This window comes from Chrysochloris asiatica, unplaced genomic scaffold (genome assembly GCF_000296735.1).
Source record: "Chrysochloris asiatica unplaced genomic scaffold, ChrAsi1.0 scaffold00128, whole genome shotgun sequence".
Classification (NCBI taxonomy): domain Eukaryota; kingdom Metazoa; phylum Chordata; class Mammalia; order Afrosoricida; family Chrysochloridae; genus Chrysochloris; species Chrysochloris asiatica.
This window is the reverse complement of record NW_006408646.1, coordinates 6678375-6693493: the sequence shown is the minus strand read 5'-3', so window position 1 is coordinate 6693493 and position 15119 is coordinate 6678375. Positions and strand designations below refer to the sequence as shown.

Sequence of the window (15119 nt, the reverse complement as noted above, 5' to 3'; positions counted from 1 at the left end):
CTAAAGTGGACAGTGAAGCGTCCATTTGATAAGAAGTGAGGGCATATGCACAAGAACATTCACACTTGCAAATAATACCCACTTGACCTGGCTTCAATGGCTGATCAGAATTCAACTAGAAAAAGAAAGAAGAGGAAAAGAAAGAGTCATCTAATACAGTTTGATGAACTTGACCTACACCTATGGATGCAGTAGCTCAAAAGGAGGAACAAATCTTAACAGCAAGGATCATTCCCAGCCCCTCGATACACAGGGTAGATAGGGATGGGCAACTTGGACATTGGCCACCCAAAATAGGGGGCTACAAAAGCAAGAAGTGACTGGTGTACAAGCTTTCCAGAGGGAGCCTAGATCCAGAGAGCGCAGAGGAAGGTAGAATCTCCATGTAGTAGCATTCAATCTCTCAGGGCGGGGCTGATGAAAGGAGATGGGGATGGCTCTCATGAGGCACAATAGTGGATAATTGCTACCAGGACTGACTGAGGGTTGGAAATGTAAACGTAGACATTTTGTAGCAAAATGAGGGGAGTGGTTGACTTTGCAGTCCAGGAGCAGCGGTCCCTGGGACCATCAAGGGAGAAGAGTGGAATGCAGGACCCTACCCAGAGAAGCAGTAAAGCCAGAGATGGAGGCAGAGACAATGACGTGGAGAGAGGGAACAGCTGGGAACTCTAGACCCAGAGAAGGAGAGGAGCTGTGTGCTGATGACCGGGGGTGGGGGGTGGGCAAGGACAGGCTTGCAGGGTATACCCTTTGGTTGGTTGATGATGTATGGAGGGGATTGTAACCATGGCAATGAAACGATATCTGATAGGATGAATGTAAAGCTAATGTTCTCCCATGTAAACTATCACATAATTCACATTAAAACATTAAAAAAAAAAAAAATTCTACAGAATAATCCAGATCAAAAGAGGAAAAAAATACAAACAGAATTTCATATTTTCATGGTCTACAGACTTCCTGGAGCCCAGAAGTTTTGATGAACCCTAAAGCTATTGCCCTGAGATAATCTTTAAATCAAAAATATCTCCTGAAGTCTTAAAACTAAACAATAATTTGGCTTGTTATTAAGTGCCGTCAATGGGTTCCAACTCATAGTGACCCTGTATAGAGTTTCCAAGGAGCAGCTGGTGAGTTTGAACCACCAACCTTGTGGTCCAGTGCATTGTCCTATAGCGCCACACCAGGACTAAATAGTTAAAAATGTTCTTAAGCACTAGTCAAGTTGGTTCTGATACACAGTGACTCACTATATAGCTTCCAAGGAGAGTCTGGTTTGAATTGCTGACCTTGGGATTAGCAGTAAAGTGCTGACCCTATAGCGCCACACCAGGATTCCTTTACAAGATCAAATTGACATTTGAGCAATTTCAAAAATTGGATAGGAATCTAAAGAGGCAGTGAATTTATGTTAATGATAGAGAAACTACTTAGAAAACGAAAGTGAGAGTTGTTTAACTTGAAGAATATAATCAGTGTCCCTAATAGCATTTGAATTGGTGTATGCTTTGCTGTGTATATTCTCAACAAAATAAATTTCTTTTTAAAAAGTATCATAATACTAAAAAAAAAAAAAAAGTGTCAGAGAAGACTTAAGTTTAGGTCTATGAATCCAAAACTTGTACTCTAGTCATGCCACCACACCCCCTTCTAGAAACTTTGTCTCCCATGGCTTTCCTGTCTCTTAGCTTTGAAATCTACTGTCCAACCAAGCTCCAGTATCCTTTTCTAGACATCTCTTCTTAAAACTGCTCTTACATGTTCAAAGTTTCAATCACAAAGACAGTCACAGATGACTAAACTCTATACTCCCCATTCTCACTGACCATAACTAATCTTCTCAAACCAAAGCCCCTTCTAACAGCAAAAGTGAAAGGCAGTAAGCACATCATTTTCTAATTGAACATAAGAAGGATCCTGAAATGCCAAGTCTAGCTACATTTCTACGACAACATTTTTATCAGTGTCAATTGAACCATCTCTTCCTGATCTCCCAAAGTTCGTATCTTGGTGTCGTATTTCGTTCATTCTTGTCTCCTTTACTGGAGGGTCTGAGTCTACATAATAAAGGCCTTAGGGCATCATATCTAGACTAGCAATGGGTCTCCTTGCCTCTAGTCTCTTTCTCTGGTCAACACAATTATCTGAAAAAAAACATTTCCCTTAAGAATATCTCCTATACAGAAAAATGAATGCCTGGCCCTGCTTTCCAAAAAGAATAGACAATTTCTACCTTTCTAGACATGTGCCCATTGCAAAGAGAGGTGACCCAAAGGAATGCAGAAATCAAAAGATAGTATATCTCAATATAACATGCAATTAAAATTTTGCTAAATTAAAAAATGGCTGATTTTTACTGTACATGTACAGAGAATTGACAGATTCAAGCCAGGTTCAATGAGGATGTGGAAAGAGGTTTATCATTGCTGATGTCAGACAGATCTTGCTTAAAAGCAGAGAATACCAGAAGATGTTTACCTGTGTTTTACTGACTACATAAGCTTTTCAGCAGTGTGGATCATGACAATCTATGAACAACACTGCATAGAATGGGTACTCTGGAAGACTTAATTGGGCTCATGAGGAACCTGTACACAGACCAGGAGGCAGTCATTCAAACAGAACAAAGGGACACTGAATGGTTTAAAATCAGGTAAGGTGAGTGCCAGGATTATATTCTTTTACCATACTTACTCAGTCTGTAAACTAAGCAGCAATCCATGAAGCTGGATTATATGAAGAGGAACAGTGCATCAAGATTGGAGAGAAAGATTCATTAACAATTTGCGATATGCAGATGATACAACCTTGCTTGCTGAAAGCTCAGAGGAATTAAATTATCTACTGATGAAAATAAAAAAACACATTCTTCAGTATGTGTTTCACCTTAATGTAAAGAACACAAAAAGCCTCATCACAGGACCAATAACACAGTTAATGGAGAAAATACTGAAGTTGTCAAACACTTCATTTTGCTTAGATCCTCTGTCAAAACTCATGGAAGCAGCAGTAGTCAAGTAATCAAATGACGTATTTCATGAGGCAAATCTGCTGCACAAGACTTCTTTTACAGTGTTGAAGAGCACAGATGGCAGTTTGAGGACTAACTGAGCTGTCCCTGACCAAAGCTGCTTTAATAGCCTCATATGCATGTGAAAGTTTGACAATGAATAAGACCTTAGAAAAATTGGTAACGTTTGAGTTATGGTGTTAGAGTAGATTATTATGTTTTTATTTTAACCATGAACTTCTAGAAAAATAAACAAATCTGTGTCGGAAGAAGTACAATTAGAATGTTCCTTGGAAGCCAGGATGTGAGACTTCAGACATGTTATCAGGACGGATCAGTCCCTGGAAAAGGACATCGTGTTTAGTAAAGTGGAGAGTCCGTGAAAAAGAGGAAGACCTCCCCCCAAAAAATGGATTGGCACAGTGCAGAAGCAATGGGCTCAAGCGTAACAGTTGTGAGGATGGTGTAATACCAGACAGTGTTTTGTTCTGTTGTGCACAGGGTCATAATAAGTCAGACCCAACTCAGGGGCACCTAACAACAAGAGACATTCTATTTCCCCAGATCAGAGAACCAACATTCAGCAAGCACACAGGCAAGCTTTTCCTACCAAAGGATTCACCTGCTCTTGCCACTCTGCCTTTGTATATGCCATCTCCCTCAATCACTCTTAATTGTTGTTCCATCGTTCCATTAAGGTCAAGGTCAAACTCAGTTCCTCCTGAAGAAACTGTCTCTGATAAATGCTACCTAAACTTGAGACGCCAACATCCTGGCACTCTCAACACCACCACATGAGATCAAAAAGGGCTAACTAATCAGAACAATTTTCAGAGCCATTCCACATGATTAAGTGTTCATTTCTAATGACAACTGGGCAACCTGAAGCAATGTGTTCAAAGTCACAGCTAGACAGAGTTGGGATAAAAATCCCATGTTCCTCCAAGGGAGGAGCCTGCTCCAGCCTTTCAAATGCTGCTTTTTACACTTGAACCTTCATCTTGTGACCTTTATCTACCATCCTGTAAACTTCTGTTCACCTTTTTCATTCCATCTCCAAAACTGACAGTGTTCTGGATGTAGTGAGTACTGTGTGTTTCTGAAGAAGCAACTTTTGAAAGAAGGAAGCACTCTGAGTCCTCCCCACTACTCCCCTCCCTTCCCAGGTTAGCAATAGCAGAGGCACTCAGACTGACTTACCTGTAAACAACAGCAGGGATGCGTTTCCATGACCTGAAGCTTGCTACACTTTCCAGTTCTTTGTCAGTGATCCAGGCAGGCACTATGAGCTCCTGTGGATAGCTACCACATAACCTAAGAGGAAAGATGAAGGGGAGAGGTAGAGAGCAGAGGAGGGGAAGAAAAGGTGAGGGGAAATGGGCAGGAAGAAAAGAAAAAGGGGAAAGACACTAGGTGAGTCAGTATGAAAATGTGGATTGAGCTACCCCAGAGCAAGTTAAAAGGCAAAGGGGAACCTTAACTCAGTCTTGGCTTCTTCAGTAGAATGGGTTGCTTTAAGTTTTTATTTACATATACAAGGAGGCTTCCAAAGGTTCATGGAAAAATCCCATTATCTTTTAATTCCCTTTCCACATGAACTTTGTGAAGCCTCCTCATATATCAAGTGATACTATCTTGGGTGTTCCACTTGATGCTGTCTTTTAGGGATCTGGCAATCTTAACACTCAATGAAAAACAGGGAGTTGGGAGTCTCTATTCTTCATTTTAACTCTGTGCTGTGAGAATCTGTACAGGTCAATGGGAAACATAAGACAAAAGGCAAGAACCCACAATTCCAAATTTTTAGACTATGAACCAAACAGAGTGCCCTATTTATAGTACGAGGTGAAACCACAGTATGTAGAAACAACATTACAGGCCAACCCATCTGCACACACAATCACAGTCCCATTGAACCAAGTTAGTAATTAATGTGAACAATCTGTTAACCACAATTTTTATAAAACACACTTCAGACTATACTCAGGGGGGTAAAAAAAAAAAGCACTCTTAATTAGGGAAGATGTTGGTTGGCTGTGTGCTAGGCAAGATGGTGCCCTGGAAATGGGTTTTTTACCAACATTGTCTTCCGACAGAGGACCTAATCCATTTCAATAGTGAAGGCAATAAAGCCATTAGGCCTCATCCTAAAACATATAATACCAATACTACCCTGCCTTAGCCTGCTTAGCTATGCATTATAAAGAGGCAAAAAACCCCAAACTGGATTAGGAGTTGTGTTTTTTTGTTTTTCAGTCATTCTTAACAATAGACTATGTGCCTCCTGTTCTCAATTTCCAGAAGATTTTAAGTATCACGAATTAAAAGTCACTGAACCAGGAGAAGAGCTGTGACCAAGAGTAACTTTCCAACTTCCCAATACTAACCACAAACTCCTCAATATAACCGGGGACTCAAAGATCATGGTTAATACTCTAACCATAACCATTAAATCTCATGCCTTTTATCTTATTTTTAACGGACAATGAATTTGTCTCATTTTTCCTTCTTTATTTGTCAATATCCTGAACATCTGAGGCAGAACTAATAGACTTCAAGACAAGAAGTTAATTTTTTTAAATCCAGATGAATTATGGATTTTGAGAAACAATGGCTTTTGAACTAAAAAATTTCCCCTGCAAACTTGGCTTAATACGTTTTTGTTCTTTTGCCTCCACATGATTTTCTGATCATTTATGTTCATAGTATCTGGTGTAAGAAAGGTGAGTTGCAGAGCAGCAAAGGCTGTGGCAGCCTCAGGATCTCAGACATCCCGCCTCCAGTCTGTTCCACATCCCTGTCTCAGTTTTGACTATACACTGAGAAAAGCAAAGATATGCCTAGTCTGTATCTCCAAGCTCCTAAGAACACCCGTGCACTAAGCTCCTGGGCCAAAGGTCATGTTAAGGGCTATGTCCGGTTATTAGCTGTAGTTTTTTCCAATAAGAAATGAAATGCTCTGATGGCCACAGACAGACCAGGAAAAGGGCTACTATAATCTTAGGCAACTCAAGACAATAGAATGATTCATGCCTATAAATCTGAAAGGAGGTTTCAGGAGAAGGAAACATCAATTTAATCTCCTGGACAACTTTTTTTGTTTTACAGAAACTTGGATCACCCAAATCTCTTTAGTTTAACTGCCTCCCTCCACCCAAGTATATTTTTGGCATTTTGTTGTTCTTGTTTGTTTTTAAAGAAAACAGGTAATGTTTACTAGGTAATAAGGATTAAATTATACTTAATGATTAAATGGTCATAACTGTCAACTCAGTTTTAGATCAAAGACATTACAGAACAGAGCAACACTTATGCCTATTACATAGGCTCTAAGTAAAATTATAAGGGGCTCTGGTAGCATAGTGGTTACAAATCGGGCTACTAACCTCAGGGACAGCAGTTCGAAACTACCAGCTGTTCTGTAGAAGAAAGATGAGGCTTTCTGCTCCCATAAAAATTTACAACCTTGGAAACCCTGTAAAGGGTTCGCTATGAGTCGGAATCGACCCCACGGCACATAACCACCATATACCAGGTAAAATTATAATCATAAAAACTAGGTCCTAAATGCTTCCTCTCTATTTAAATCACTAATCCTACTTCAAATGGAGATGAGACTATAAACTGCCTGTCTGTAAACACAGTATACCTAGACATACATGGGTCAGGAAGAACTGAGCAGGAAGGGGGAGGGGAGGTCAGATTCCCAGGATCCTGTCAAATAAAAATTACTTTCCACACCAGTCAGAACAATGGAAACAAAAGGTTCATGATATACTGGGAAGAGTATGCATTTAAGACTCAATAAATAAAACTCTAATAGAAAACATCTTAGTTCAAATGTTCTACACATGAGAGTTGGTGTTTCTGCAAAGGCATTGGCTGTGAACCATACTCCACAGGGGCCTAGACAACTCACTTGTACTTCTCATTGATGTTGGAAATCCTCCAGGCGTTATTCATATCAAAACCCATCCGCTCCACTTCATTTTTAAACCTTGCCGTTACATGCTCCCCTAGGGGCCAGAGACAGAAGGCAGAAAGAAAGAAATGAATACTAATCTGCAAAACAGGCTGAATAGTTTCCCTGCTCCGTTACTTTTTTAAAGGTAGATATTGTATAGATAACAAAATAGCATATATCTCACTTAAAAAAAAAAAAAAAATCCCTGGCAGGTTAAGACTATAAAGATGAAGAAAATAATTTTTATCAAAATTTCTGTTATCTCATAGCCACTATCAACTCTGAGAGCAGCATCGCTGATATCGTTACAGCGCACAAAACAGACAGAGAAGCAATTATTTGGGGGTCTGTGTTTCCCTCAAACCCTTGCCATAACACTGCCTATTCTACTTCCCCGATCAGACTATGAAACCCTTCTGTCGGTTTTCAGAACTCAAAAGAGTTTAGATTTTCAGAAGGTAAAATGGAGCACACACTATAATTTTATATTAATGCTATCAACAGGGACTCCATCAAATAGTAACGTTTCTTCAGCAAAATGTAATTCACAGCACGCGGGGTAAAGAAAGATAATAAACAGCCTCATGCCAACTCAGATCAGGTCCAGTCACTAAAATATGAGAACTTTTCACTCTTCAAAAGAACCTTTTGGATCTGAGAATTGAAGATAAGAGATCATAGAACTCTAACTGCCAGTACCCAGAAATCTCAGGAAACCCAGTTGCAGGGAGTTAATTATTTATTGTGGCCCTTCTACCCAAAGTTCTCTATTTATGGACTCATTTTTTAAATGAGTTGCTAAGGAGTTTAGGTAAGGCTAAGGATTAAAGATTAAGGAGCCCTGATAGCATAGTGGTTACATGTTGGGCTGCTAACCAGAAAGTCAACAGTTCAAATCTACCAGCTGCTCTGCAGAAGAAAAGATGAGGCTTTCTGCTCCCATTAAGATTAACTCTCAGAAACCTCATACAGGGTCATGATGAGTTGGAGCTGGATCGACACCACACCACCACCAAGGAGTAAAGATTTCTGTGGAACTAAGGATTAAGGATGCTCCCACCTTACTAAAGGGTGGGACTTGAGTCACCACCCTTAGTTTTCCTTGAAGGCATAGCCTGACTACAATTTATAAGATGTTTCAAATAAGCGTGTTCTCCTGCCCTGGATCTTGCATCTGGCTCATTATATCTGCCAACCTCCAGTTTGTAGGGCTTTTGGCCATCACCTGATCTGATTCACCAATTGCCATAGCCCCATGCATCAACAGCCTGTCATCAAACCTACTGATTTGGGTTCCTCAGCTCCTGAGACTATGTTAGTGAGAAGATTCCTCCAGACTGATCTCTGTGAACCAAGCAAGGATAATCTGGCTGCATTTGCCTAATTAGTTCAGCTTTCTTGTCAGTAAGACAGCAGTAAACCCTTCTAAGACTGAATCTCATAGGGAACATATGAGCAGGCATGTGTAAGCTTGCTGGAGACCGCATTGGTCTACTTATGAGTGCAAGAGGGGGAAAGGCAGCAATGAAGAAATGAGCTGAGATCAACCATGTTCCATAGACTCCCATTGATCTGGAGATGAGAGAGAAAAGAGGAATAGCTGGTTGGTCCAAAGTGTGGTGAGACCTGGGGACACCTGGGCCCACAGACAATGACACAGCCACAGAGGGCTAGAGCTGAGAGTGAAGCATCCAAGCTGATATGAAGTGAGGGGAGATGCACAAGGACACCCAAACTTGCGGATAGTACCCAAATGATTTAGCCTCAATGGCTTTGGTAATCAGAACTTGACTACAGGAAGATTAAAAAAAAAAAAATTTTTTTTTTTGATTAAGGAAATGAGTATAAATTGCTACAACTTGATGAACTTGACCTGTACTCATGAAGGTAGTGACTCTAAATACCAAATGATGAGAGGGAAGGAGTCTTCACATAGAGTATCAATACTATCCCCTCTGTATACAGGTTAGATAGGACGGGCAACTTAGACATTGGCTACCTAAAATGAGGGAGTGATAAAGGTACAAAGTGACTGGCTTACAAAGTTTTAAAAGGAAGTTTAGTTTAAGAGTGTGCGGGGGAAGGTAGAGTCCCCACTGAAATAGTTTTCATCTTGTCTAGACAGGTCTGGTAAAAAGAGATGGGGGTAAGATTCGTAAGATTCAATAGTGAATAATTGTTATCATGACTAATTGCGACTGTCACAATTGTAAAGGTAAAAGTTTTGTAACAAAAATAGGGAAGTGGTTAACCTTACAGTCCAGAAAGAGAGGACTCTAAGACCATCAAGGGAGAAGAGCACAAGCAGAATGCGGGACCATATCCAGAATAGAGACACCAGAGTTGGAGGCAGAGATGGGGACATGGAGAAAGGAAGCATGTGAGGACTCTAGATTCATGGAAAGAGAGGGACTGAGAGCTGGCGGCCAGGAAGCAGCTTGCAGAATGTGCCCTTTGGTGGTGTAAATTATTATATATGCCTGAGTGTTTTGTTTTTTCAAAAAAAAAAAGGAGCTAAAATGAATAGAGAGAAATACTGATAACTGATGGTACATGGAGGGGATTATAATCATTGTAATGAAATAAAGTATATGATTTGTTGAATGTAAAACTGATAACTTTTTTTAAAAAAGCATTGATCAAAAGAGACCTATATATAATGTTTTATATCCCAGTTTGATAAAGTAGTATCTGGGATCTTAAAAGCTCATCAACAGCTAGAAGCAAATACTGTTGAATGCACGGAAGAGATTGTAATCACTGCAATGAAATGATGGTGTAAAGTCAGTGTTCTCCCAACTAAATTACCATTCAATTCACAATAAAAACTTAAAAAATAGACATCAGTAAAGACAGAAATGAACTTAACATATTGTAGTCATCAATAAGTGTCACCAAGTCAGTTCCAACTCAGCAACCCTGTATAAGGTTTCCGAGGAGCAGATAGTGGATTTGAACCAGCAACCTTGCAGTTAACATCCAGTGCTTATCCTTTTATGCCTCACCAAGGCCTAACATACACAACACTTAAATGCCAGTATATCTGAAATAATTTTCTTCCTTGAAAACACACATAGTCTTAGAACAATTAATTATTTTTTGAGTTTTTATTGTGAATTATGTGTTAGTTTACATGGGTGAACATTATCTTTACATTCATTCTATCATATTTTGTTTCATTGCAATGATCACAAATAATTTTTTTAAAAGTTAAACAGCACCTCTAAGATATGTGATAGGCTGCAAAACAGATGTTGGTGGCATCTGGGAGAAAGCATGCTAACAAAAGCTTGGTGATCAAAGGATACAGGTTTGCTTTCTCAGTGAGAGGAGCTTCAGAATAGGGAACAACAGTTAGGTGAATGAAGGACAATTCAGTGTAGCATAGTGGTTACAAATCAGACTGCTAATCTCACAGTCAGCAGTTTGACATAACCAGCTGTTCCACGGGAGAAAGTAAAGATTTACAGCCTCAGAAACACTGTACAGGGTTGTTATGAGTCAGGACCAACTCCATGGCACATAACAACAACACTTCCCATTTAAACTGTTTTTCTTGAATCTAAGCTAGGTATTATATGTTTCCTGAAACAGAGCTATAAAAAGATGAGGTGCAGAAATGCAGGAAGAAATAATCCATTGAATCTGTCCCATCTGGGGGAAGTTTTAAAAGCAATGTAGCAGGCTTTCTAATAGGAAAAAAACTGTTTGAATTGGGGTACCACCTGCCTGTCTACAAACTGCAAGGACTATTGACCATCAACAATGCTAGGTAAAAGAGGAAGGCAATAGAAGACACTTGGAGGAGTAATAGAGTTCAAGGCAAAAGAGGTAAATACTATTTATTATATATAACATTATGTCAAAAAGTACTGCTAGAAAAGGAGGGGAGTGGATGATTTTGCAGTCCAGGAGTGGAAGTCCCTGGGACCATCAAGGGAGAAGAGCAGAGTGCAGGACCCTACCCAGAGAACAGTGACACCAGAGATGGAGGCAGAGACAATGATGTGGACAGATGGAGCGGCTGGGGACTCTAGACCCAGAAAGAGAGAGGGGCTGTGTACTGACAACCGAGGGAGGGGCAGGCTTAAGGGGTAACCTTTGGTTGGTTGATGATGCATGGAGGGGATTGTTAACCATGGCAGTGAAACAATATACGATAGGATGAATGTAAAGCTAATGTTCTCCCATGTAAACTAGCACATAATTCACAATATGACGTATCTTCTATCTAAATACACAAACTTCTGAAGACAATGTTTCCATCTCTCTAATCCTTCCCCCCGAAATTCTTCACTCGATTCACAGAACAAAAAAATGGCAGTTTTGGCATCCTTGGGGAACTCAAATCAGGTTCCTTTTAAATATTCTTTGCATTTTAGAAACAAAAATATGTCTGAAGGCAAAGGGCCAAAATACATTATTAAATGGGGAAAGATCACTCTCTTGAACAAATGGTCTGGCAAAACTGGAAAATCCATTTGCAAAAGAATGAAACAAGATTCAAAAACTAACTCAACATGGATTAAAGACCTAAATGTAAATCTGAGAACTATAGAGATCATCAGTGAAAAAATAGGGACAAATCAAACGCTGCAAAAAACCATAAAAAGAAGACAAAATAAATGATTGGGACATACTAAAAACTAGAAACTCGTGTGCTCAAAGATTTTATCAAAAGAATAAAAAGGGAGCCCACAGACAGAAAATTTTTTTGCAACGACATTATCAGACAAGGGACTAAGCTCTAAAATTTATAGAAACTACACACCTATGAGAAATAGACAAATAACCGAATTTGAAAATGGACACAGGACATGAACAAACACTTCACCAAGGAAGACATTCAGACAGCCAACAAACATGTGAAGAAATGTTCACAATTATTAGCCACTGGAGAGATGCAAATCAAAACAATGGGATATTATCTCACACCAGTAACAATAGTGAAGTTCAAAACCAGAGGATGATAACTGCCGGCAAGAGTGTGTAGAGACCAGGACCCTCCTACATTGCTGGTGGGACTGTAATATGGTTTAACCACTATAGAAAATGGTATGGCACTTCCTCAAAAAGTTGGAAATAGAAATACTTTACGATCCAGAAATTCCTCTGCTTGGTATCTATAAGAAATATGAGCCAGAACACGACTAGATTTATGCACATCAAAGTTTATCGCAGCACTATTAACAATAGCAAAAAGATGGTGACACCTTAAGTGCCCATCAATGGAAGATGGATAAACAAATTTTGGCACATACACACAATGGAATACTATACAATCTTGAATAATAAGGATGAGGTTGCAAAACATCTCATAACATGATGAACCGTGAAGACATTATGCTGAGTAAAATTAGTCAAACACCAAAGGACAAAGATTACATGAGACCATTATTGTAAAAGCTTAAGAAAAGATTTCCATACTAAAAGAAAAATTATTTGATGGTAACCAGGGGTGCCGGGGAGGGGAGAGTAACTCACAGGTTAGGGGGATAGACTGATGATGATAGCTCAAGTGACCAGGAGGGCAGTATACAAGCGGGGTGGGGGGATGGATGAACAAGAAATATAGGGGAAGACAGGGAGGTATACATGGGCTAAATGGGATAGAGGTAAGTAGTGATGTAGTCACAACTTTGTAACAATAATGCTCTGTGATACAGGATCAAGACATAGTCTGAATGGGTAAAGGAGGAGGGGAAATATTTAGGTGCCTAAATGTCTTGTGGATATTGGTTTCCCCTGCCTACTACTGAAAAAAAAAAAAAAAAAACATTTAAGTGTGATTGAAATGAATACTGTGAATTATGATTACAGAAAGCTTTTAAGCCTGTCTTCTGATCAGACTCTAACTGATTGGATTAACTAAAAGGGGAATTAGAGTTTGCCACAAAACAGGCTTCTTGTTAAGCCTTTGTGGAGTATGGGGGCTTAGGTAGACTCCTCAGCCCCACCCAGAACCTTCTAAGGTGGAGCATTCCCACTTGAAAAGACATGCAAACCAACCTGAACCGGCTATAAGAACAACAGATCCTTTTTGAAAGAAAGACCAGCATAAAATAAAAGTATACTGTTAGAATGAATATTCAAGCAATCTGTTTGCTTTGGAGGCATCCAGGCAAAAAAACTCACTCCATCAGGATAAACACTCTTCCAAGACAAACTCAAAGGGAACCCATGAGCAGTCTAATATGCTCCCTGGCGACTACCCTCGTCTACTTGGGACTGGAAGTGGGGGAAATGCATCAATGACCATGTTCTGTTGAGACACCTGTTGACCTTAAGATGAGAGAGAAAGAGAAACGGAAGGGCTGGCTGGTCTGAAGATTTGGGAGATGTGTGAACTTCTGAGCCCACAGACACTGACCTAGCCACTGGGGGCTAGAGCTGAGAGTGATGATGCCAGCTGGTCTGAAGTGTGGGAAGGCATACAAGAACTCCCAAACTTGCAGCTAGTACCCATCTGACCTAGTTTGGAAGGCTAACTAACCAGAATTTGACCAGATGAACAGAAAGAAGTTTGATACTGTGAACAAGTACAAATTGGATGCAGTTTCTCAGTATTTCAAAACAAATGGAAGGATTCTTGACATCAGAGATCAAGTGTACTTCCTCAGTGCACACGGTTGATAGGGATGGACAACTTAGACACTGGCTATTAAAAATAGGAGGCTATAAAGGCATGAAGTGGCTTGATTGTAAACTTTCATGAGTGTGCTTAGTTTCAGAATAAGGGTTAAAAAAAAGTAGAATCCCCAATGAACAGTTTTCATCTTTTCCAAATGGATCTGGTGAAAGGAGATGAAGGATGATAGTGATAGGATTTTGTGATTCAACTGTTAGTTAATTGTTAACAAGATTAATCAAGATAGTCACAATTGTTAAGTGTAGAAGATGTGTAGCTAAAGGGGGGAGTAGTTAATCTTTCATTTCAGGAACAGAAGACCCCGGAAGAGCATCAGTGGAGAGTGAGATCCAACCCAGAAAAGCGGCCACAGCAGAAAGTGGCAGAGGCAATGGCATAGAGAGAAAGAGTAGCTGAGGACTCTAGGCCCATGGACTGAGAAAGACTGCAAGCCTGCTGGGAAGGAGACTGGCTTGTAAAATGTGCCCTTAGGACATTTAAATGGAATATATTTTTTTGCTTTGTTCATTTATGAAAAATAAGATATAAAAGGGAAGCCACAAGGTGGAAGCAGGATAACTATTGTTACAGGGAGGGGAGTGTAATCATTGAGATGAAACAGCATATGATTAGTTGAAAGTAAAGCTGATGATTCTGTCGGGTTAACGTCATTTAATCTCACAATAAGTTTTTGTGGGTTTTTTTTTTAAGGGATGGAGGCCTATGAAGTTGAAATAGATGAGAAGACATATCAAGTGAAAACAATCTGTAATCTACATGGACATTCAATTGGGCCATATAGAACAGAGGGCCCATTGTGAAAGGAGGAGAGGTAACAAGAATGGAGGAAGAAGTGTATGCCATTGAAACTTTTGGTAGCACAGGAAAAGGTATAGTTCATGACAATATGGAATTCTCCCATTACATGAAAAATTTTGATGTTGGACATGTACCAATAAGGTTTCTAAGAACAAAACACTTGCAGAATGTCATCAATAAAAACTTTGGCACCTTCAAAAAAAGGGGGGATGAAGGGAAGGTTTTAAAAAAATTTTTTTATTGTATTTATTTAAGTTTTTATTGTGAACTAGGTGATAGTCTACATGGGAGAACATCGGCTTCACACCATTTCACTGTAATGATTAAAATCTCCCTTCTTGCATGATCATTCAACAGTATTTGCTTCCATTCCCTCTGGGGATTTTTGTTGTTTGGGTTGGGGGGGGGGGTGTAACACAGAAACACTCAGTAATATATATATAGGGCACATTCTGCAAGCCTGCCTTTTGGTCACCAGTACACAGTCCCTCTCTTTCCAGGAGTCCAGAGTCCTCAGCTGCTCCCTCTCTCCATGTCCTTATCTCTGCCTGCAGCTCTGGTGTTGCTGCTTCTCTGGATAAGGTCCCACATTCTGCTAATGCTCTTCTCCCTTGATGGTCCTAGGGTCCTCGGTTTCTGAACTGTAAGATTAATTACTCCCCCTTTCTGTTACAAAACTTCTCCCTTTACAGTTG

The 15119-nt window shown here is 39.8% G+C and overlaps 1 protein-coding gene across 1 annotated transcript in view; it reads right to left on the bottom strand.

Annotated features, from left to right (window-relative positions):
* The window catches only part of MTMR3 (myotubularin related protein 3), a 75065-nt gene that overhangs the window by 24045 nt on the left and 35901 nt on the right, over positions 1-15119 (bottom strand). Inside the window, exons 7-8 of the mRNA XM_006869304.1 lie at positions 6933-7029; positions 4214-4327 (exon numbers count right to left, since the gene is read on the bottom strand). Coding sequence (XP_006869366.1) covers positions 4214-4327; positions 6933-7029 — 211 coding nt within the window. The remainder of the gene's footprint in view (positions 1-4213; positions 4328-6932; positions 7030-15119) is intronic.